This window comes from Bombina bombina, chromosome 1 (genome assembly GCF_027579735.1).
Source record: "Bombina bombina isolate aBomBom1 chromosome 1, aBomBom1.pri, whole genome shotgun sequence".
Classification (NCBI taxonomy): Eukaryota; Metazoa; Chordata; class Amphibia; order Anura; family Bombinatoridae; genus Bombina; species Bombina bombina.
The window spans coordinates 563,359,799-563,383,832 of NC_069499.1; the positions used below are offsets into that span (position 1 = coordinate 563,359,799).

General features: G+C 36.4%; 1 protein-coding gene across 1 annotated transcript in view; it reads right to left on the reverse strand.

The window, feature by feature from the left end:
* Positions 1–6,543: 6,543 nt before the first annotated feature.
* The window catches only part of TSPEAR (thrombospondin type laminin G domain and EAR repeats), a 162,471-nt gene continuing 144,980 nt past the window's right edge, over positions 6,544–24,034 (reverse strand). Inside the window, exons 11-13 of the mRNA XM_053713340.1 lie at positions 22,424–22,611; positions 14,601–14,702; positions 6,544–6,697 (exon numbers count right to left, since the gene is read on the reverse strand). Of these exons, the coding sequence (XP_053569315.1) occupies positions 6,544–6,697; positions 14,601–14,702; positions 22,424–22,611 (444 nt within the window). The remainder of the gene's footprint in view (positions 6,698–14,600; positions 14,703–22,423; positions 22,612–24,034) is intronic.

Consider the following 24,034-nt stretch of genomic DNA (forward strand, 5'->3'; position numbering starts at 1 on the left):
CCTGAGCTTACATATCTGCTTTTCAACAAAGTAAATTTGATAATAGACGTAAAATAGAAAGCTGTTTAAAATTGCATGCTATAGCCGAATCATGAAAGAAAATTTTAGTTTTTTATGTCCCTTTAAGCAGAGCTTTAAATTCTTCTTAACAGTACCAAGCATATTTTATGGCAGACCCCTATTGTCCCTACTGTGGATAATTAGCAGGTACAGATTCACTCAACCTTAGTAATAGAAAATGACATTATCAATTAGTAAACCAAACTGATAGACACCATAAGATAACCACCCGCCTAGATATTCCATTAGAAACTCATGTCTTTTAATCTGGAAAGTTGTGAAATTTGTTAGACATTCTGTGATATAACTTGTTGCCATAAATACAAGATCTCCTTTAAGACCTCTAGATGCAGTATTGTATGCTAGATGCGTCACTCATGTAACATTTATTGTCTCTGGAGAATGTTTGAGAACATGTGATTATTGTTTACTTTTTTTTAATGTTTTCTTTGTTTTCCTTTTCTTTCTTTCTCTTGGTCAGTCAGTAGAGAATAAGTGACTCGATGACATGCTATGGCACGTTCCCACAGTTAGGTTAATACTTTCAGAACAAGTACAATACATGTGTCACCAATTTTGCTTACAGAGAAGATCCAATGCTTGATATATATGTGAATCATCTGTAATTTATGTATGAATGCATTGTCATGAATGTTGTGTATAATGTTTATTACACTTTTGTTATATGTAATAAAAACTTATTTTAAAAAAAGAAAAGTTAAATTGTGATCTGAAATTTTAGATAAAATGAGTTTTCAGTCATTATAAAACTGGTAGAATTGGCTAGAGTTGGCAGCTCGATCACAAAAATACTGGACAATTTGTAGGTAACTGGGCACAATGGTAGGTGGGCGTCACACAATACCCCCTCTAAAGCTCTACCTTATCCCCATGTATATTTTACACAACTGAGCAGTCATTTTACCTCTTGTCTAACAGTAGCAACACAATAATATTTTAACAATTTGGTTGCCAGTAACACACGTAACAGTAGTAATTTGACTGCCCCTCCATTTTTTCTGCTGCATTTGTAATTCATTGAGGCATAGGAGGCCTTTTACATTTGGGTGCTTAAAAAAAACCAGGACATTTAGGTGTCCATTATTTTTGTGAATATTTTACTGGATAACTTGCTAAATACTGGACTGTCCAGTTGACACCTGACAACCCTAATTGTATCACCTTTCCCTTAAATCGTTTTCTTTCAAAGATTACCAAAGTAAACTAGCTAAATGATTTTTGACCAAAAAAACAAACAAAAAACAAACAAACAACAAAGAAAAATAAAGCACAATTCAAATAGTAGTTTGTTTTAAAATAGTTTATTGACAAACTCCTAATACATAAAACTGTTTGTCTAGGAATTCCATGTAATTTAGAACATGTAAAATAAATATGTCATTAAAATTAAAATGCATATCATATAATATCTATTTTTACAATATTAACATTACAATTATAAAAGAAAGCTATGTTCAATATATTTTTATATAGATTTGTTCATTAGAGATTGCTGTAAGACATCATACATCATATTACATTCAAATACCAAATACAAATGTGTCATAGGATTGCTTCTGGTGCAAAAAAAAAATCACTTTAAAATAATTCATGGTAGCTACCTAGGGGGACAGTGACAGATTATGTGATATCATAGACAAATACATTTTGATGGATAAAAGGTCATTTATAAATTAGATTTTTGCTTCATTACATTTCCTGTGAGCCAATGTAAAATAAACCACTTGCCTACAGAACCTACCCAGAGCAAGCACCAAGACCACAGTTAATGTCTTTATACCAGTTGGAGCATAATCAAGAATAAATTTGGGGCTGATGTTGGTGCTTATGGTAATCCAGATAACACCTTTTTTATTTGCCCCACAACACATTAGCAGCTAACATCTCAAGAAAATCGCAATGAATTGAAGAGATCACTCAGAATTAAAAAACAAAATGTATGCTTACCTGATAAATTAATTAATTTATTTATTGACACGATGAGTCCACGGAATCATCAATTACTGTTGGGAATACCACTCCTGGCCAGCAGGAGGAGACAAAGAGCACCACAGCACCACAGAAGTATCACTTCCCTTCCCACAACCCCCAGTCATTCGACCGAAGAAAAAGGAGATAAATATTTATATAAAAAACCTGTCTGAAAACAGGGAGGGCCGTGGACTTACCGTGTCAAGAAATAAATCAATTTATCAGGTAAGCATAAATTTTGTTTTCTTTCTTAAGACATGGTGAGTCCATTGAATCATCAATTACTGTTGGGAATCAATACCCAAGCTAGAGGACACAGATGATTTGGGAGGGCAAGACAGGTAACCTAAATGGAAGGCACCACTGTTTGCAGAACCTTGCTCCCAAAAGAAACCTGAGCTGAGGCAAAAGTATAAATTTTTAAAAAATTTGGACCACAACCACCAAAAAGTTAGGAAAGGAAAACCAGTTCCACAGAAGCTTCATTTTTGAAAGCCCAAGAAGAAAAGACAGCCCTAGAGAAATGAGCTGTAAACTTCCAGGAGTCTGCTGACCAGCAGTCTCATAAGCAAAATAAATATACTTCTCCTCAGAAAAAAAGAGAAGTAGCAGTAGCTTTCTGACCCTTAAGTCTCCCTAGAGATATAAACAACAGGGGAGAAAACTGGCAAAAACCTTAGTCGCCTGTAGATAGGTTAAGAGCCCGCACAACAGCTAAATTGTGCAACAAAACAATGCTTATGCGAAGAAGGATTCGGACCTGAAGAAAGAACAACAAAATTCCTAACTTAGAATGAAGAACCGCCTTATCAGCATGAAAAATAAGATAAAGCGAATCACACTGCCAAACAGAGAGATCTGAAACTCTTGAGAAAAAGAGATAGCTAAAGGAAATAAAAATGTCCAAAAGACTGGACTGACCCTGTAGAAAGGGAGGAAGGAAAACTTTCCTTAAGACTTTTCCACTTGATGAGTGATAGTAAAACCTTTTTCCCACTCGTAAGTTCACTGAGAAGTCTGCCAGTCCCGGTCCAAACAAGGTCACACACTTGTCAGGAACCTCCCAAAGCTTGTCCAAAATGGATATTGAACCTGCGTCTGCAGAGTTAAAAAACTTAGGCTGTGCCACTAATCCACAGGTAGGCTTCTCAGCTTTGGCTCAGAGAACAGACACACAAGTTCTCTGAGCCAAAGTAGAAAGGCTCCCTTCTACTCAAGGCACCGTGCATTGAATAAGGAGAAAACTATACGTTCCCCTTCAGTCCATAGCAGAAGGGGAAACTCTTCCTCATAGGCCAGAGTAAATCTACTCATGATTTCTATACTAGGGCAGCACAGTGTTAGGAAAATGCAGCAAGGCCCACCTTACAAGTTCCTAACTGCTTTAAAGCCACCACTGCCCTGCTGAAGAGACTGACGCGGAGTACGGCTACACCCAATCCTTGAAAAGGGGAAAGATCAGAGTAAACCTACTCTGCTTTCAAAATAACAAACTCTTGATTGCAGTGAAATAAATTGAATTTCTTCAGACACTAAAAATTCACCTCCTCCATGAACTAGAGGCAAAGAGAATGACTAGGGGTTGTGGGAAGGGAAGTGGTATTTAACAGCTTTGCTATAGTGCTTTTTGCCTCCTCCTGCTGGCCAGGAGTGGTATTCCCAACAGTAATTGATGACTCCCTGGACTCACCGTGTCTTAAGAAAGAAATAATATTTATTTTAATGCAAGATAAGGTATGATAATATGGTTACACTAACATGGTATTTGTCAACTTGGAATTTGAAAAAAACACAGTGCATGTATTAAGTTAAGAAAGATATGTAGCTCAGTGCTGCAATTCACCTAATTTATTATTTTCCTCATCCTAGCAACAGATATGTGTTTAAACATTTAACAATACAGCAAAATATGGTATCAACGTGCACAATTGTTTGCTTTAGAGACAGGTGTCTTACAAATATTGTGGTTTTAAAGATGCACATTTTAAACATATAAATGAGACTAACATGTCTTGATGACTAATCGGTGAAACACTATTAATATGTCGATAAATCTAAATATTCCAAAGTGTCAAAACACACATTTTAAACAAATATCAGTGTGATAGTCTCTTTAGTAAACACCAGTGCAGAAACATGTGCCTGCCTTTCTTAGAAATAACAGTTTTGTTTTGTTTTTGTTTTTTTTTGGGGGGGGAGAGAATGAAAAAAATGATAAAAAAAGAAAGCAGACAATAAATATAAAAGGACAGGACTGAATTAAAAACATACAACAATAAGTATCTCATACTACAAAACAGGAGCTGGGCCAGTAACACAATGAACAAACTTGCTATAAATAGAAATTTTTTAAATATATGCACCATAGCTTTTAACAGCACCATAGTTTTGACCTTAGCATCTCATATCAGTTTAGTACTTTATTTTTAAATGTTTCCAGCATAAACAGATAGAATAAAAGAAGTTAAATGTCTTCTTGCCACAGGGGATTTTTGTAAAAGGACAGAATTATACGGTACTGGAATTCTACACTCAGGCACTTTCTTAACAACATGATTCTCAGAAGTAGAGGAGGTGAACTGAAGCTTCTTTAAGATTCTTTAATCTCTATAATTACATTGAACCTCCTCTTAATACTTGTTCTTCTAGCATCCTGCAAAGCGTTCTAAATGTTGTTATTTCAGATGTCAGATCTTTTTCAAAACATTCATTGCAGCAGGATGTTTTCGTACAAAAAGTAGAATATTTGTTTTAAAGTACAGCACTGCAGAAGGCTGCTTTTGTAATTACTGGCAAATCTGCTCTTTTTATGAATTTTTTGTTTTGCACCAGACTTCACTTGATACAAAGACTCCAAACTACATACAATTCTTGATTCCAATGGAACGGTCTAATCTGTAGTGAACTGTCAAATACATTTACAGGATCACCAATTCTAACAGCCTTTACCAATCACCAGATGTTTTGGAATAAATATGTGGTCTTTATTTTGTCTTCTTCGAGTTATTATTTATTTGTATTTGCTGGTGACTGATTGTATACACAGTATATACTGATTGTATGCACAGTATAAAGACTCCAAACTACATACAATTCTTGATTCCAATGGAACGGTCTAATCTGTAGTGAACTGTCAAATACATTCTTCGAGTTATTATTTATTTGTATTTGCTGGTGACTGATTGTATACACAGTATATACTGATTTCATGCACAGTATAAAGACTCCAAACTACATACAATTCTTGATTCCAATGGAACGGTCTAATCTGTAGTGAACTGTCAAATACATTTACAGGATCACCAATTCTAACAGCCTTTACCAATCACCAGATGTTTTGGTTTATACTGTGCATACTGATTGTATGCACAGTATAAACTGATTGTATGCACAGTATATACTGATTGTATGCACAGTAAACTGATTATATGCACAGTATATACTGATTGTATGCACAGTAAACTGATTGTATGCACAGTATATACTGATTGTATGCACAGTAAATTGATTATATGCACAGTATATACTGATTGTATACACAGTATAAACTGATTGTATGCACATTATATACTGATTGTATGCACAGTAAACTGATTATATGCACAGTATATACTGATTGTATGCACAGTAAACTGATTATATGCACAGTATATACTGATTGTATGCACAGTAAACTGATTGTATGCACAGTATATACTGATTGTATGCACAGTAAACTGATTATATGCACAGTATATACTGATTGTATGCACAGTATATACTGATTGTATGCACAGTATATACTGATTGTATGCACAGTATAAACTGATTGAATGCACAGTAAACTGATTGTATGCACAGTATATACTGATTGTATTCACAGTGAACTGATTATATGCACAGTATATCCTGATTGTATGCACAGTAAACTGATTATATGCACAGTATATCCTGATTGTATGCACAGTAAACTGATTGTATGCACAGTATATACTGATTGTATGCACAGTAAACTGATTATATGCATAGTATATCCTGATTGTATGCACAGTATATACTGATTGTATGCACAGTATATACTGATTGTATGCACAGTATATACTGATTGTATGCACAGTATAAACTGATTGAATGCACAGTAAACTGATTGTATGCACAGTATATACTGATTGTATGCACAGTGAACTGATTATATGCACAGTATATCCTGATTGTATGCACAGTAAACTGATTATATGCACAGTATATCCTGATTGTATGCACAGTAAACTGATTGTATGCACAGTATATACTGATTGTATGCACAGTAAACTGATTATATGCATAGTATATCCTGATTGTATGCACAGTAAACTGATTATATGCACAGTATATACTGATTGTATGCACAGTAAACTGATTATATGCATAGTATATCCTGATTGTATGCACAGTAAACTGATTATATGCACAGTATATACTGATTGTATGCATTAGTTTTCACTGGCCATTCAATAGTTTTTGACATAGCTCTTAGAGAGTCCGTAACTTCAGTACCTTGGAGGTAGGCTCTTTAGCACTTGAATACATAATGTAGGACCCTGTGCTGGTTTTAAATGCTTCCCAGTCCCGGCAGCCATACGTAGGTAGATAGTGAGCAGCAACAAAGCCCTCATAACCTTGCCACCTATAAGACAAATTAACACAAATTAAATGGATAACTCTCAATTCTAACATGCTTGTGAAAGTGCACTATTTAGACATGTGAACAATAAAAAAAAATTACGTTAATATGATTTCTTTTGATTTTGAAACTAACTTTCTCCAGTCTATAGGTTTCACACTGTGCAAGAAAAATAATTAAAATTACCTCTTTATATACAATGAGAATAAATACCTGTGTCCCTTTAAAACAAGCTTTGCTACAAAAGTAAACTATATTGTAAAAGACCATTTTACTGCCTAACCAATCCCTGACATGTATCAAATTCAGTTTCACTTTTATATATTTGCTTTACGCGTATAAGATCACAGTTATACAAGGACTCACTATATACAATCTCACACTGGTTTTTCTTCTTGTCAGTTGTACCTAGTAACCTAGGTATGTCTATCAACCTCTCCTGTGTATACACAGTTTAGGTGTACCAAGCAGCATTATCTATACCTAGCAATCACCACTATATAGCCATTGTAGTTGTACCTAGCAACCTCCCTGGTACCTAACAAACTCACCATCATATAGCACATTTCAGCTTTACCAACAAGCTAGCCCATATATACATATCTCCGATATGCCAAACAACCCCACATGTATATAATAGCAATATTGGATGAAGCTAGCACTTCAGATTTGTATACCCATTTCAGCTGTATCAAGCAAAATCACATCCATATTAAAATGACTATACCTAGGATTGTCACCTGTACTGTATATACTAATCTGCAGGGCCGCCACTAGAAATTTTGGGGCCCCTGACTTAACCATTGATCAGGCCCCCTCCCCCTTTGACATGTGCAATTTTTGACCAAGTGACTAAAACGTATATGCACTTTATTCTTTTAAGTGTCTATTTAAACTTGGAAATGTTGTAAAGGTAGTAACATACAAACACACAGACACACTCATACACTAAAACACACACACACTCACACATAAGGATTCACATATAGACACTCTAGCAGACACACAAAGAAACACACTCAGACACAGACACCCAAACAGACACTCAGCACTTGTTTACATTGACCTGACAAGTAATGAGGTAAACTACAGTTTTGTAAAAAAAAGGAGATTTAGAAAACAAAATATGGAGTTCTGATTATCTTTTTGTAAAGGAAGATGCCAACTAAATGATGCCAACGGCATGCAGTGGCTGAAAGGAAGGGCCCTGAATTGTCTAAACAATCATTTAAAGGTTAAATGGTAGATTGGTGACTTCCGGAAAGGTCTCATTAGTCTCAAAGTCTGTAGAAGGATGTGAATAATCAGTAGTAAGGTCAAAATGTCCTAAAAAGGAACAGACAATGGACACACACACACAAACTCAAACTTGCACATACACCCAAGGAAACACTGACAGAGACAGCCTCAGAAGTCACACAAAGACATACACACACACAGAGAGACAACCACATAAAACCCAGATAGATAGACATACACACACACACCCTCACTGAGACATCCACAGAAAACACACAAGGACACACACACCCTCACAGAGACACCCACAGAAAACACACACCCTCACAGAGACATCCACAGAAATCACAGACAGACAGACATATATACATACACACACACACCCTCACAGAGATATCCACAGAAAACACAAACATACACACCCACCCTCACAGAGGCATCCAGAGAAAATAAATATACAAAGACAAACATACACACACCCTCACAGAGACCCCATAGAAAAAGCTCAAAGACATATGCACACACCCTCACAGACATCCACAGAAAATGCACAAAGACATACACACCCACCCTCAGAGAGAGACCCACACACAAAAAAATACATACACACTCATATAGACACAAACCAAAGCACAAAGCACAAAGACAAAAACACAGACACCGACAGAAACACTCACAGGAGGAAACATTTCTGCACCTTGCATCCCCTAAATCAACAGTGTGTGACATGCATGATAAAAAAATTGCAGAAATTAAGAGATCACTTTTTAAAGAAATATATTTGTAAATGTACAAACAAAAATAATTCTGTGAATTCAAAATCGTACATTAATGATCTGGGTAGATGGCTAGATGAAGAAAAGTACTTTTAAAAAGGTTAACATATGTTTGATTTTTCCCCATTTTCCCCAACCAAGAGCACCACTTCAAATATATTGTACAAATGTTCCCATCTGTCAGCTGTACTTATGGATTTTAAAAATGCTGTACTATATATGGTCTTGGTTGAACCATAAGCTGTGGTACTCATACCACAAAATGCAGGATTTAGGCATGTTGGTATGTATTTCAAAATTAAGTTAGCTGTAGTGTAAACAGAACAGTTTTAAGTTAACCTGTCTCATTTCAAACACTGAGCAATCTTAGTCTGAGAGTATAACATGTTATGCAGATGTAAACATCTTAGATAAAATGCCTCCTTGCATCTGGAAAGTCCTTGCATAAAGGGGCAGTAAATTGGAATGTAATATATATAGGAGGAAACATTTCTGCATGGTTTTAAATATAGAAATTCAACAGTATTGTCAAATAATCATAAATACAATGCTGCTAAAAATGTGTTTTTATGGACACCTGGCCCCACCATACAACTACTACCACACTGAAGTTACAATATGAAATTGCACAAAGAAATAAAAAAAACATTTGCTAAGTAAGTCCTACCTCCTCTGCAAATTAAAGTGATCTGCCACCTGACTCAGGCACACACTGTACAAACAAAGTGCATAGTCTGTCTCACACTGTGCATAGTGGTTGAGTGCACACTCAGAAATCCTCTCAAATGCTAATACTTTACTCCTTGTAATAATATTTCCCATGCTCAATTAGCACTCTGCTGTAGTACCCACTGGTGGCTACCAAAATTTAAAATTTTTTTTTTTTTTTTTTTAGTTCTTGCCTCATGGGGCCCCCCTGGCCCATGGGGCCCCTGACAGGAGTCACCCCTGTCACCCCCTGATGGCGGCCCTGCTAATCTGTATCCTACATTCTCATACACACACACACATATATATATATATATATAAACATAGAAACATAGATATAGACGGCAGATAAGAGCCATAGGCCCAGCAAGTCTGCCCGTTAATACCTAACAGTATAAACTTATCTAGTTCATAGGATAGGCTTATGCTTGTCCCCCACAGTGTTTGTCATTACTACGTCTTGAGGAAGTTTATTCCATAAATCAATCACTCTTTCGGTAAGTGCTTTCTCAAATTACCTGAATCTACTACCCTTTAGCTTGAGATCATGACCCCTTGTTCTTGTATTTCCATTTTATGTAAAATACCCACAGCCTCAGTTTTACTAAGCCCTTTAACGTACTTGAAAGTTGCTATCATATCACCTCTTTCCCTTCTCTCCTTTAAGCTATACATATTAAGGTCATTGAGCCTATCCTGGTAAGTTTTATTTTTTAGACCATGTACCATTTTGGTAGCCCTCCTTTGCACAGATTCAAGTTTGTTAATATCCTTCTGAAGATATGGCCTCCAGAACTGGACACAATACTCAAGATGAGGCCTAACTAATGATCTATAAAGTGGCATAAGAACCTTACTATTTCTGCTGCAAATACCTCTACCAATACATCCAAGCATTCTGCTAGCCTTACTCGCTGTATTACTACACTGTGTGCAGAATTATTAGGCAAATGAGTATTTTGACCACATCATCCTCTTTATGCATGTTGTCTTACTCCAAGCTGTATAGGCTTGAAAGCCTGCTACCAATTAAGCATATTAGGTGATGTGCATCTCTGTAATGAGAAGGGGTGTGGTCTAATGACATTAACACCCTATATCAGGTGTGCATAATTATTAGGCAACTTCCTTTCCTTTGGCAAAATGGGTCAAAAGAAGGACTTGACAGGCTCAGAAAAGTCAAAAATAGTGAGATATCTTGCAGAGGGATGCCGCACTCTTAAAATTGCAAAGCTTCTGAAGCGTGATCATCGAACAATCAAGCGTTTCATTCAAAATAGTCAACAGGGTCGCAAGAAGCGTGTGGAAAAACCAAGGCGCAAAATAACTGCCCATGAACTGAGAAAAGTCAAGCGTGCAGCTGCCAAGATGCCACTTGCCACCAGTTTGGCCATATTTCAGAGCTGCAACATCACTGGAGTGCCCAAAAGCACAAGGTGTGCAATACTCAGAGACATGGCCAAGGTAAGAAAGGCTGAAAGACGACCACCACTGAACAAGACACACAAGCTGAAATGTCAAGACTGGGCCAAGAAATATCTCAAGACTGATTTTTCTAAGGTTTTATGGACTGATGAAATGAGAGTGAGTCTTGATGGGCCAGATGGATGGGCCCGTGGCTGGATTGGTAAAGGGCAGAGAGCTCCAGTCCGACTCAGACGCCAGCAAGGTGGAGGTGGAGTACTGGTTTGGGCTGGTATCATCAAAGATGAGCTTGTGGGGCCTTTTCGGGTTGAGGATGGAGTCAAGCTCAACTCCCAGTCCTACTGCCAGTTTCTGGAAGACACCTTCTTCAAGCAGTGGTACAGGAAGAAGTCTGCATCCTTCAAGAAAAACATGATTTTCATGCAGGACAATGCTCCATCACACGCGTCCAAGTACTCCACAGCGTGGCTGGCAAGAAAGGGTATAAAAGAAGAAAATCTAATGACATGGCCTCCTTGTTCACCTGATCTGAACCCCATTGAGAACCTGTGGTCCATCATCAAATGTGAGATTTACAAGGAGGGAAAACAGTACACCTCTCTGAACAGTGTCTGGGAGGCTGTGGTTGCTGCTGCACGCAATGTTGATGGTGAACAGATCAAAACACTGACAGAATCCATGGATGGCAGGCTTTTGAGTGTCCTTGCAAAGAAAGGTGGCTATATTGTCACTGATTTGTTTTTGTTTTGTTTTTGAATGTCAGAAATGTATATTTGTGAATGTTGAGATGTTATATTGGTTTCACTGGTAAAAATAAATAATTGAAATGGGTATATATTTGTTTTTTGTTAAGTTGCCTAATAATTATGCACAGTAATAGTCACCTGCACACACTGATATCCCCCTAAAATAGCTATAACTAAAAACAAACTAAAAACTACTTCCAAAACTATTCAGCTTTGATATTAATGAGTTTTTTGGGTTCATTGAGAACATGGTTGTTGTTCAATAATAAAATTAATCCTCAAAAATACAACTTGCCTAATAATTCTGCACTCCCTGTACATTGTTTACTAAGTTTTAAATCATCTGAAATAATAATTCCCAAGTCCTGTTCCTCATCTGTAACTGTCAGTAAAGTGTCATTGAGTCTGTAATTAACATTTGGATTTGACTTCCCTAAATGCATTATTTTACACTTTGCTGTGTTAAACTTTAGATCCCAGTCGTTTGTCCAATTCTTCCCTACTGCCCTTTTTCTGAAGAGGTATTACATTTGCTATTCTCCAATCATCTGGGACAGCTCCTTTTTTAAAAGTGTATTTAACCCTTTAACGACCGAGGACGTGCCAGGCACGTCCTACATGGGGTGTCAGTTACAGCCACTTTCAAGGTATTGCAGTGATGCCTCGATATTGAGGCATCACTACAATTCATTCTGTGGCCCTCTCAGAATTGGCCAGAGATGGTGCCAATCATTGGTGGGTGGGAGCTATTGCAGGGAGGCCGGTGGGCAGCCCATAGCTGGGGGAAAAAGTCAGAGGAGGGCGGGATCATGCGCAGGGGCACCGGGAGCACGCACGGGGGCGGGAGCGGGTGGGGCTCTTACACTATGGAACATGTAAAGTGTTATTGATGGAGGGAGGGGGGGATCAATATTATCCAAGGGATCTGGGAGGGGGCTGTAGGTTATGGAGGTTGGGCAGCTACACTACAGAAAAATATCAATTTAAAAAAAAAATAATAATAATTATATGGCAAACTGGGTACTGGAAGACCCAAGATGCGTGCAAATAGGTAGCAGGGGGAGGGTAAGAGAGCTGTTTGGGGGGATCAGGGAAGTTAAGGGCTAAGGGGGGATCCATCACTGCTGAATATACAGTATATTTAAAAAAAAAAAAAGAATGCCTTTAATTTTAGTACTGGCAGACTTTCTGCCAGTACTTAAGATGGGGGTGGGATGTGTCAGGCGGGAGGCTGATCTCTACACTAAAGCTAAAATTAACCCTACAAGCTACCTAATTAACCCCTTCACTGCTGGGCATAATACACGTGTGGTGCGCATTTAGCAGCCTTCTAATTACCAAAAAGCAATGACAAAGCCATATATGTCTGCTATTTCTGAACAAAGGGGATCCCAGAGAAGCATTTACAACCATGTGTGCCATAATTGCACAAGCTGTTTGTGAAAAAGTTTGTGAAAAAATGAACATTTTATTTATTTGATCGAATTTTGGCAGTGAAATGGTGGCATGAAATATACCAAAATGGGTATATAGATCAATACTTTGGGTTGTCTACTAAAAAAATATATACATGTGAAGGGTTATTCAGGGATTCCTGACAGATATCAGTGTTCCAATGTAACTATTGCTAATTTTGAAAAATAAAAATTGGAAATAGCCCTATAACTTGCAAAAAAAGCAAAGAACATGTAAACATTGGGTATTTCTAAACTTAGGACAAAAATTAAAAACTATTAAGCATGGGTGTTTTTTGGTGGTTGTATATGTGTAATGATTTTGGGGGGTCAAAGTGTGTTTTTTTCCATTTTTAAATTATATATTACAAACATTTTTTATAGTAAATTATAAGATATGAAAATAATGGTATCTTTAGAAAGTCCATTTCATGGAGAGAAAAACTGTATATAATATGTGTGGGTACATTAAATGAGTAAGAGGAAAATTACAGCTAAACACAAACACCGCAGAAAAGTAAAAATAGCTCTGGTCCCAAACGGTCAACAAAAGTGCTCTGGTCACTTAGGGGTTAAGTATGCACTGTGGACCAGCATTTTAAACAAAAAGCACTTCAGAGAGCCTAAGGTGGTTGTTAATTGGTGACATGATATAAGCCCCACTAGGGCTCTGAGCAGTTGCAGTATTTATATTGTTGGTGCACTAAGAACATCTAGCTATAACATAAAAACAGCAATAACTTTTACTAGAAGCATTTTTGCAAATACATGTACAGTATACTGCAAATAAGTTTATATTCAAATATGTAATTCAGCTGTGTGCATTTAAATTTTGACAGGAATGTCCTTTTAAGAAATACACACAAATTAAAATACTTTACAACAACAAAAAATCATTCAATTACCTACTACCTATAGGAGCATGAGACTCTTCATTTGAAAGCGGGTGATTGGCTCTTTGATAAGATTGATATTGTATGTGCGGGTTATATGCTGGAACAGGAACTCACCATTTAGTAAATTATTAAGGTAACTGACTGCTTATGGAAATCACATGGGGGCGTGCATTTTTTATTATTAGGTATTTGTTAGTGAAATAAATTCAGAAAATTGCTATGGTTTGCGGAATTAGGTGCCAGATTTATTAGCGTAAAAGTGCAACACACAAAATCTGGATTGCACTCTATCTCTAATAAACAGTCAAATTCAGCCCATTCCGGTATTTGTTTCCGTAATGAATGCTGAATAACAAAAAAATACACATCCCTTAAAATAACCTACAAATGACAGAGGTATGAGACCCCAATATAGAAGCAGAGAGCTCCACTCTAATCAAAATGGATCTCATGTCCTTCTGTATGGTGTATAAACAGTGATAAAGCAAACACCTCCATGATCTCTTGTAGGTGACCATCTGATAATTAGAGGGGATTTTCATCTTTCAAATAGGGGGGTTTGTTCCCCTAATTAAATCTCTGCCCCTGGGACATCACCACGCACCTATGTATATACATAGAGTGTATATACCTGACTTTTAGACTGTTACTGCTAGCCTTACCTATATATGACACTGTTAACGGAGAAGGAGCTTCCATCAAAAGAATTTGCTACAACCAGGAAATAGTCTTCTGCCACAGTGAAGAATTCCCAGTCCACAGCACTAAATAAATGAAAGAGACATGCTGTATGAGATGGAGTGAATGAAAGAGAAAAGCTGTATGAGATGGTATGAATGAAAGAGACATGCTGTATGAGATGAAGTGAATGAAAGAGAAAAGATGTATGAGATGGTGTGAATGAAAGAGAAAAGCTGTATGAGATGGTGTGAATGAAAGAGAACAGCTGTATGAGATGAAGTGAATGAAAGAGAAAAGCTGTATGAGATGGAGTGAATGAAAGAGAAAAGCTGTATGAGATGGAGTGAATGAAAGAGACATGCTGTATGAGATGAAGTGAATGAAAGAGACATGTTGTATGGGATGAAGTGAATAAAAGAGGCATGCTGTATGAGATGGAGTGAATAAAAGAGACATGTTGTATGGGATGAAGTGAATAAAAGAGGCATGCTGTATGAGATGGAGTGAATAAAAGAGACATGCTGTATGAGATGAAGTGAATGAAAGAGACATGCTGTATGAGATGGAGTGAATGAAAGAGAAAAGCTGTATGAGATTGAGTGAATGAAAGAGACATGCTGTATGAGATGAAGTGAATGAAAGAGACATGCTGTATGAGATGAAGTGAATAAAAGAGACATGCTGTATGAGATGGAGTGAATGAAAGAGAAAAGCTGTGTGAGATGGAGTGAATGAAAGAGACATGCTGTATTAGATGGAGTGAACGAAAGAGAAAAGCTGTATGAGATGGAGTGAATAAAAGAGACATGCTGTATGAGATGGAGTGAATGAAAGAGACATGCTGTATGAGATGGAATGAAAGAGACAGCCTGGATAAAATGGAGTTAATGAAATTGGCTGTATGAGATGGAGTAAATGAAAGAAGTAATATGGATCAGATGGGTGAAAAAAAGAAACAGAATGGTTAAGACAAACTTAACCAAAGAGAGGTTATATATTAGCTGTAGTAATTAAAAAAAGGTATGTGAATAGCAGAAGAAGAAACTTTGTGAAATAAATCTAGATATGAGACAGTGAGCTTGTGAGGGACACACTGTAGGAGTTGTACAGCATTAAGAGAGGCAGGGTTTGTGAGATTTACAGAAAATTACATAAAAAAGTTAAGTTAGAGAGACAAACAGGTGTATTATCTTTGCCTTATAACTCTTCATTATAACAAATCACAGAGCAACTTCCTTATAACACATTTATATGGGTTAGTATCAGAGGTAGACTGGGCCAGGGTAGCAATTGTCCCATTGGGCCACTATTGGTGATGAAATCAGGGCCAGTTAAAGGAAATATTAAGCAACACCAAGCGAACAGTTAATAGTTTGTTTTAAATTAGCCTGTAGTAGTGGTTTACCTTGTTACTGCATTCACTGCCTGGCTGTATAAAATTGTATAAAAGGATCAAGCCAAATGTTTTCTTATATGAATCAATGAAATGCTAATTATTCACATGCTAAGGATAAAGGGTTAACACATTTGTTGTTTTAAGGATAATGCATTTATTGTTTAATGCACATATATGGGATGGGATGGAGTTACCATACCAAGGCCACTGTGTTGCATTTGCCCTTGGGCTAATAGTTGCCCGTCCTCTTCTGGTTACTAAAGCAGTATTTTTTTAGAGAGCATCTAGAGAATAAGGTTATGAAGCCCTTTTAGTCATGTTTTGATTCTTCAAACTTAATGAGATATGTAACACTAGAATTTTGTATGTGTAATAAAAAAATTGTAATGCCTGTTCATGATCTATTTTATCCACTTTTTATGTAACTTTACTTTGAAAAATGTTTTTTTACCGACCCCAGAGACGCTGCTTATCATCCTGCAAAATTCAGAACCCTGACATTGCAAAATTCTACACAAGGATTTCTTGACCAGTACAGGAAGGAATTTCTCTCTCTCAATAATTGGCCACAAGATAAGCATGCACAAGAGGCCATTAAAGTGGTATATCCCCAGACTGCAGAACTATGCTGTTAAAATGTTGTATTCATAAATTTTCCAATGCAGTGAGTTATTAATGTAGCATATGCATCTAAAACTGTCAACGTTCTTTTAAAGGGACATAATACTCATATGCTAAATCACTTGAAACTGATGCAGTATAACTGTAAAAAGCTGACAGGAAAATATCACCTGAGCATCTCTATGTAAAAAAGGAAGATATTTAACCTCAGCTCATCAGAGTAAGTTCTGTGTAAAAAGTTATATTTCAGCTGCTGTCCAGCTGCAGGTAACAAAAAAATGAAGAAATGAACAGCAGCCAATCAGCATCAACCGTGCTGAGGTCATGAACTCTTTTACTGTGATCTCATGAGATTTGACTTAACTCTCATGAGATTTCATAGTAAAATTCCTTAAACTGAATAGGGAAATAACATGAGTGTGTATGAGGCTCACTCCCTTGCCTGTCCCGGGACAGACATACTGATTTGCTGCTTATAGACCTTTGCAATGGGGTTTGAATACTTAGGACATTTTGATGTAAAATATATTTCTTTTTTACATAGAGATGTTCAGGTGATATTTTCTAGTCAGCTTTTTAAAGCTATTCTGCATCACTTTCAAGTGTTTCAACATTTGGGTATCATGGCCCTTTAAGTCTGTTTTTTTTCTGCCTCCTTTAATAAAATAATGTTTCTTTGAAACATGCCAGAACACTATATAATACCCTCTTTTCTTTCTGTTTTTTCTCACAATATTTTTTTTTCTTTAATAAATGTGGCTTGATAAAATCTCCATGTCCTTTAGCGAGACAGTGACAGTCTGCAGCTTCCCCATTAATGGCTCTGTGAAACTGGCACTGATTATATTAATGACAAACTACTGCTCTATGTGAATCCCAACGGAGGGATGGTCATAGGATTAGAATAGCTGTTAGGATGCCCAGAGAGACCAGGCTACAACACAAGCAGGGCATGTTCCATTGTCCCTACCAGCAGTAAAACATAAAAGAAAAAATGAAAACACGTGTAGTTATGTTACATGGCTGAGTGCTTGCAATACATATGTGGTTTAAATGCAAAGGGACATATCTAAATGGTTTAAAGAATTTTTGTTTCTCATATAATTACCTAGAAAATCAATATACCCTAATTAATTAGTGCTTAGCCATCTGGCAGCAATGTTTGCAACAATGTTTATAGCAATGTTATACATAGTTGCAAACTCTGCTGCCATAGAGTATCTGTAGCAGTCTATGGCAGCAGTTTTTGTATGTATAACATTGCTATAAATATTGTTGCAAACACTGCTGCCAGATGGCTAAAGACAAGTGCACGCTCCTGAGCTTGCCTATGATTATTCATTAACAAAGGATACCAAGAGTACTAAGCCAAATTGATTAAGTAAATTGGAAAGTTGTTTAAAATGTTATGCCCTATCCAATCTATTTAAGATTACTTTTGACTTTACTGTCCCTTAAATGATGTAGCTATAAGGATGGTACAACAGAACTTTTAGCAGTTAGAGGTGATTTTGAAGTGGTGTTGTTGAAACAAAGAGAAGTGGTGTATCAACACAATTTTCCTTGGCCCAGTGCACAAAAGTGTTTATAATATCATTCTGCTTCTAATTGTTTGGCTTTTTCCTCTGCCCAAAACTATTTGCCAACACTTTGATATACATAAATAAAAAGAGAGAAGCGCTCAACCTGGGAACGAACAATAGCATAATAGCTTGTTCTATGGCTAGTTACCACCCTAGAAGCAGCCTCTTTTTGCTCAATATGTGCCTTTCACAGAGAAGAACTTTCCTGTAGCATATCAATTTGATCCTGACTTAACAGTGCAGTCCAGCCCCGAAATACCAGGCAATCCCTCTCTGAACGAGAGAAACAGCAAAACCCCAGACGTACAGGAAAGTTCTTCTCTGTGAAAGGCACATATTGAGCAAAAAGAGGCTGCTTCTTGGGTGGTAACTAGCCATAGAACAAGCTATTATGCTATTGTTCGTTCCCAGGTTGATCGCTTCTCTCTTTTTATTTATGCAAATTTTGACACTTGGGGAAGTCTCCCTAAGTGTGATGCGGGAATTCAGACATGGACCCGTTGCTCAGTGTGCCTAGAGGGATATGGCTGCACCTCACTGACAAGGCCCACAATAGGCCGAAATGTACGTCTGGGCTTTTGCTGTTTCTCTTGTTCAGAGAGGGATTGCCTGGTATTTCGGGGCTGGACTGTACTGTGAAGTCAGTATCAGACTGATATGCTACAGGAAAGTTCTTCTCTGTGAAAGGCACATATTGAGCAAAAAAAAAAGGCTGCTTCTAGGGTGGTAACTAGCCATAGAACAAGCTATTATGCTATTGTTCGTTCCCAGGTTGAGCGCTTCGCTCTTTTTATTTATGCAAATTTTGACACTTGGGGAAGTCTCCCTAAGTGTGATGCAGGAATCCAGACGTGGACCCGTTGCTCAGTGTGCCTAGAGGGATATGGCTGCACCTCACTGACGAGGCCCACAATAGGCCGAAACATACATCTGGGGTTTTGCTGTTTCTCTTGTTCAGAGAGGGATTGCCTGGTATTTCGGGGCTGGACTGTACTGTGAAGTCAGGATCAGACTGATATGCTACAGGAAAGTTCTTCTCTGTGAAAGGCACATATTGAGCAAAAAGAGGCTGCTTCTAGGGTGGTAACTAGCCATAGAACAAGCTATTATGCTATTGTTCGTTCCCAGGTTGAGCGCTTCTCTCTTTTTATTTATGCAAACTTTGATTTACATGTCAAAATCTTATTACAAATATCATTCATGTTGCATAAAATGAGCATTAAACACTTTGATTTGATAATATAAAATTATAAATCGTATATATATATATAAAAAAAAACTCTGCAATATACTTTCATTATTTATTTTGTCCCCTTTTCCTGTATTTCCATTCGGAAACTATGAGCTTTTACCAGTTCCTGTTAGAAATGGAAGTGCAGAACACAGTTATATTCCACTCAGCCATTGGCTGCCCACTCTAGTGACATATTTATAATTGTCCATAATTGGCCACAACAAAGAAGTAACAACATGGAAACTCCCATTTAGGGATGGGCGAATGTTTCGCAACATTCAAAAAACGGCACGAATTTTAACACATTCGTTCGTTCGAATCGAATTTCGAATGTTTACATAACATTCTAACATTCGATTTTCGAATGTCCGGTTTCAAATTTTACGATTACATTCGAAAATATTCTTTTTGAAAAATTCGAATTTAGATTGTAATAGTATTTCTAATGCTTTTTCTTTAAATGTAATATTCGAATTATGCAATATTCTTATTCGAAAAATTTGAATTTAGATTGTAATAGTATTTCTAATGCTTTTTCTTTAAATGTAATATTCGAATTATGCAATATTTGAATTCGAAAAATTCGAATTTAGATTGTAATAGTATTTCTAATGCTTTTTCTTTAAATGTAATATTCGAATTATGCAATACGTGTATTCGAATTTGAAAAATTTGAATTTAGATTGTAATAGTATTTCTAATGCTTTTTCTTTAAATGTAATATTCGAATTATGCAATATTCGAATTCGAAAAATTTGAATTTATATTCGAATTCGAAAAATTCGAATTTATATGTTTGTAATAGTATTTCTAATGCTTTCTTTAAATGTAATATTCGAATTATGCAATATTCTATATGGAAACATTCGAAATGATATATTTGTATCTATTATGTATCAATTTACTAGATTCCCGCCCTACCACATGAACTATTGAACTTCTGAATAGTATTTGTTAAATAGAATGTTAAATTCGAAATTTTTAATGTGGACATTCAATATAATTATAAACATTCGAATTCGAAAGTGACATTCCAAAACTGTAAATAACATTCGATTTTCGAATTTTTAAGAATATTCGTTCTAATTGACATTCGGATTTAGAATTCGAATTTCGGTAATAACATTCGTTCTACATTCGGAATTCGAAAATTTACACATTCGCCCATCCCTACTCCCATTGTTTTATAGACACTAAAATTTTACACTTATTTATCAATATTTAAACTGCTAATGAAACTTAAAAAAAACACATCTACACGATATTCTCAGACTAATCTTTTCTTTGAATGCATTATTCTATTTAGCATTTATTTAGTGTTCAATGCCCCTTTAATTATTTTTACTTATCTAATGATCTTGATTATTTGTTAGAGCATGTTATTTTTGCATAGTGCCTCTTGCTATGCCCAAATTTTAACTGGTAGTGTAAGTTTTGAAATTAAAAGCATTTAAATGGACAGTAAATGTAAATTGCAGCAACAAAAACATTACTAGAAGTAATCCTCAATACCGCCTGAAAAATATTGCCAGTTTTCAATTTTTATTTTACCTTTAAAAGTGCCCATCAGCAAATGGCATCAGCCAGCTCCCTGTAAGCAATTTTTTCCATTTAAATAAGCAATAAACAGTTCTGTCAACCTTAAGTTTTGCCTCATCAGCATGCTCACAGTCTGCTAGACGTTACTGTCATGCATATACACACAACCACATGCGCTGTAGCTTCTCTCAGACTTTGAGTGTACTGATGAGGTTGCCTTGGGATTGTCACAACAGCTTGGTGCTTATTTAAAGACACTTAAAGGGCCATTATACACTCATTTTGTCTTTGCATAAATGTTTTGTAGAGGATCTATTTATAAAGTCCATAAAGTTTGTTTTTTTTAAAAATGTATAATTTTGCTTATTTTTAAAGAACATTGCTCTGATTTTCAGACTCCTAACCAAGCCCCAAAGTTTTATTTGAATACCGTCAGCTACCTTCTCCAGCTTGCTCCTGTTTATGTAAAGGGTCTTTTCATATGCAAAAGAAGGGGGAGGGGGGAGTGTCTTATTTCCCACTTGCAGTGGGCTTTCCAACTGCCTTTTCAACAGAGCTAAACTAAAAGCTTCTAAGTATGTTTTTAAACAGTTTTATACTGGATTTTTATATCAGTATCTGTGCATCTTATTCTTTATAGTAGTGTCTATTACATGCAGTTATATGAAAATGAGTGTATACTGTCCCTTTAAAGGGACAGTTTAGTCAAAATTAAACTTTCATGATTCAGATATGGCATGCAATTTTAAACAACTTTCCAATTTACTTTTATATCAAATTTGCTTTGTTCTTTTAGTATTCTCTAGGTAGGTTTATATGCTCATTTCTAAGCCATTGAAGACCATCTCTTAATGTATTTTGACCATTTTTACTGCTAGACAGCTCTAGTTAATGTGTACCATATAGATTTAAAAATTGTACGCACTCCTATGGAGTTATTTATGAGTCAGCACTGATTGGCTAAAATGCAAATCTATCAAAAGAACTTATAATAATGAAATGATAAGTTGGCAGTCCGCAGAGGCTTAGATGCACAGTAATCACAGAGGTAAAAAGTGTATTAATATAACTGTGTTGGTTATGCAAAACTGGGGAATGGGTAATAAAGGGATTATCTATCTTTTTAAGAAATAACAATTTTCAAGTAGACTGTCCCTTTAAGCTTGGGATCCCCAACACACTGATTCTCCTGAGAATGACCAATGAGCAAATTAGGAGAGGCATACACAGGTTGCATTAGATCTCATGAATGCAGCAACAGGAAAAAAGTAACTGAATAAAAAATAAGTGAATTTATATTTTATAACACATGTTTATTATAGCTTATTATTTAACCAAAAAAAAATAATTTATTTTAACAATAATTAGACTAATGAGTAAAACCAATACTTAGGCCTTGCAATCAGAAAATGCTATTCAGTTTAATGTTACCTGTAGGTGACAATATCTTGGAACTTCTCAAAGAGTTGCCCAGTAATATTCAGCTCATATATGGTTGAATTGATAACATAGGACTCTTTAAGCAACTGTGTCCCCACATTATAATTGTGACTGTTGGCAACTGCAAGAAAGAAACGATCTTGAATTCTGAAGAATTCCCAGTCTGAAGCTCCAAATGTCTGAAATGAAAAAGAAAAGTAAATTGATCACGACCATTAAGCATTATACATAAATATGTTGCATATAAATATGATACTTAAACAGCCATTTTTGTGGAAAAATTACATGCTTGTTAGCACTAGCAACTTGTTAGCACTAGCAACTCTGCATTTCCATGTGTTTAACCCCGGCAGATGGGTTAAACACATAGCTAATATACCACTCAGGAGCCGCAAATTATTGCTGGTCCCAAGCTGAAACACTGCTGGTTACACAAACAACAGTGGTGGTCGAAAGACCGATCTGGGTGACCACAGCTGCTGATTTGGCTCACCTGCAGTTTCAGCTCAAGACCATCAGTTCTATGGAACTCCTGAGTGATACTTTGGGCTCCATGTACTAAGCCGTCAATTCATCCGTCATTTTAGACGCGGATAAACTCGCCGTTACTCGCCGCGGGCAAAATGGTGTCCGCTGTCACTATGTACTAATAATCCCCCAATAAATAGACAAGTCTAGCCCGCCGCGAGCAGTGGCGGATTATTGATAAATTTGACGCCTCGCTCGCCGCGACTAAGCTAATGTACTTAACTTTCAGTTGAATTGTCTGGCCAATTATTAACACGTGACATGCAAGGTGTCACGAACATCATAGTAGTCGCGGGAATAGAATTTTTATCTAAACAACTTTATTATTGTTCAAAATTTTTTGAAGAGTGATAACAGAGCGTTATTTTTGTAATATTTATTTACAATTTGGATATGGCTTCATCTGGATCTGATAATATATAAATATTAATATAAAAATAATTATAAAGATTGACAACTATACAATACAAATTTAAAATATAGATTACTCTTTAATTACAGTCGACAAATTTGGCGCAATTTATGTACTTGGAAATGAGAGACAAATTAGACGCCAGTTATGCTGTACAATGCTGATATTACTGCCTTTTATATATGTCTAGACTGGCGTCTAGATTGACTTTCCTATTGTTTTGTACCTTGCCCGCCACCTAAAAGGTGGCGAGGCAAAAATAACGAGGTGGGAGCGGAAATTGTAGCGAGCGGACAAATAGATTTTTTAGTACATTCGTTTTTGGCGAGTTGGTGGTCAAATGTGTCTAATTACAGTGAAAAATGGAGAGGTAGCGAGGTTTGGCGGATAAGTACGCTCGCAATTTTAAAGATGCGAGTTTGAACATAGTTGACGACTTTGTACATATCAGTTTGCGAGTTTTGACGCGAGATTTGTTGCGGGTAGCTCGCTGACTGCTTAGTACATGGAGCCCTTTATGTGTTTAACCTCCCAGACGGGCTATGTAAATTGATCATCTTCAAAACATTTATGCAAAGAAAAACCTAGTGTACAATGTCCCCTTAATGGCCATTTTGACAACAAATGGTTTATAATTGCCTACCTGTTATGCACATGCAATA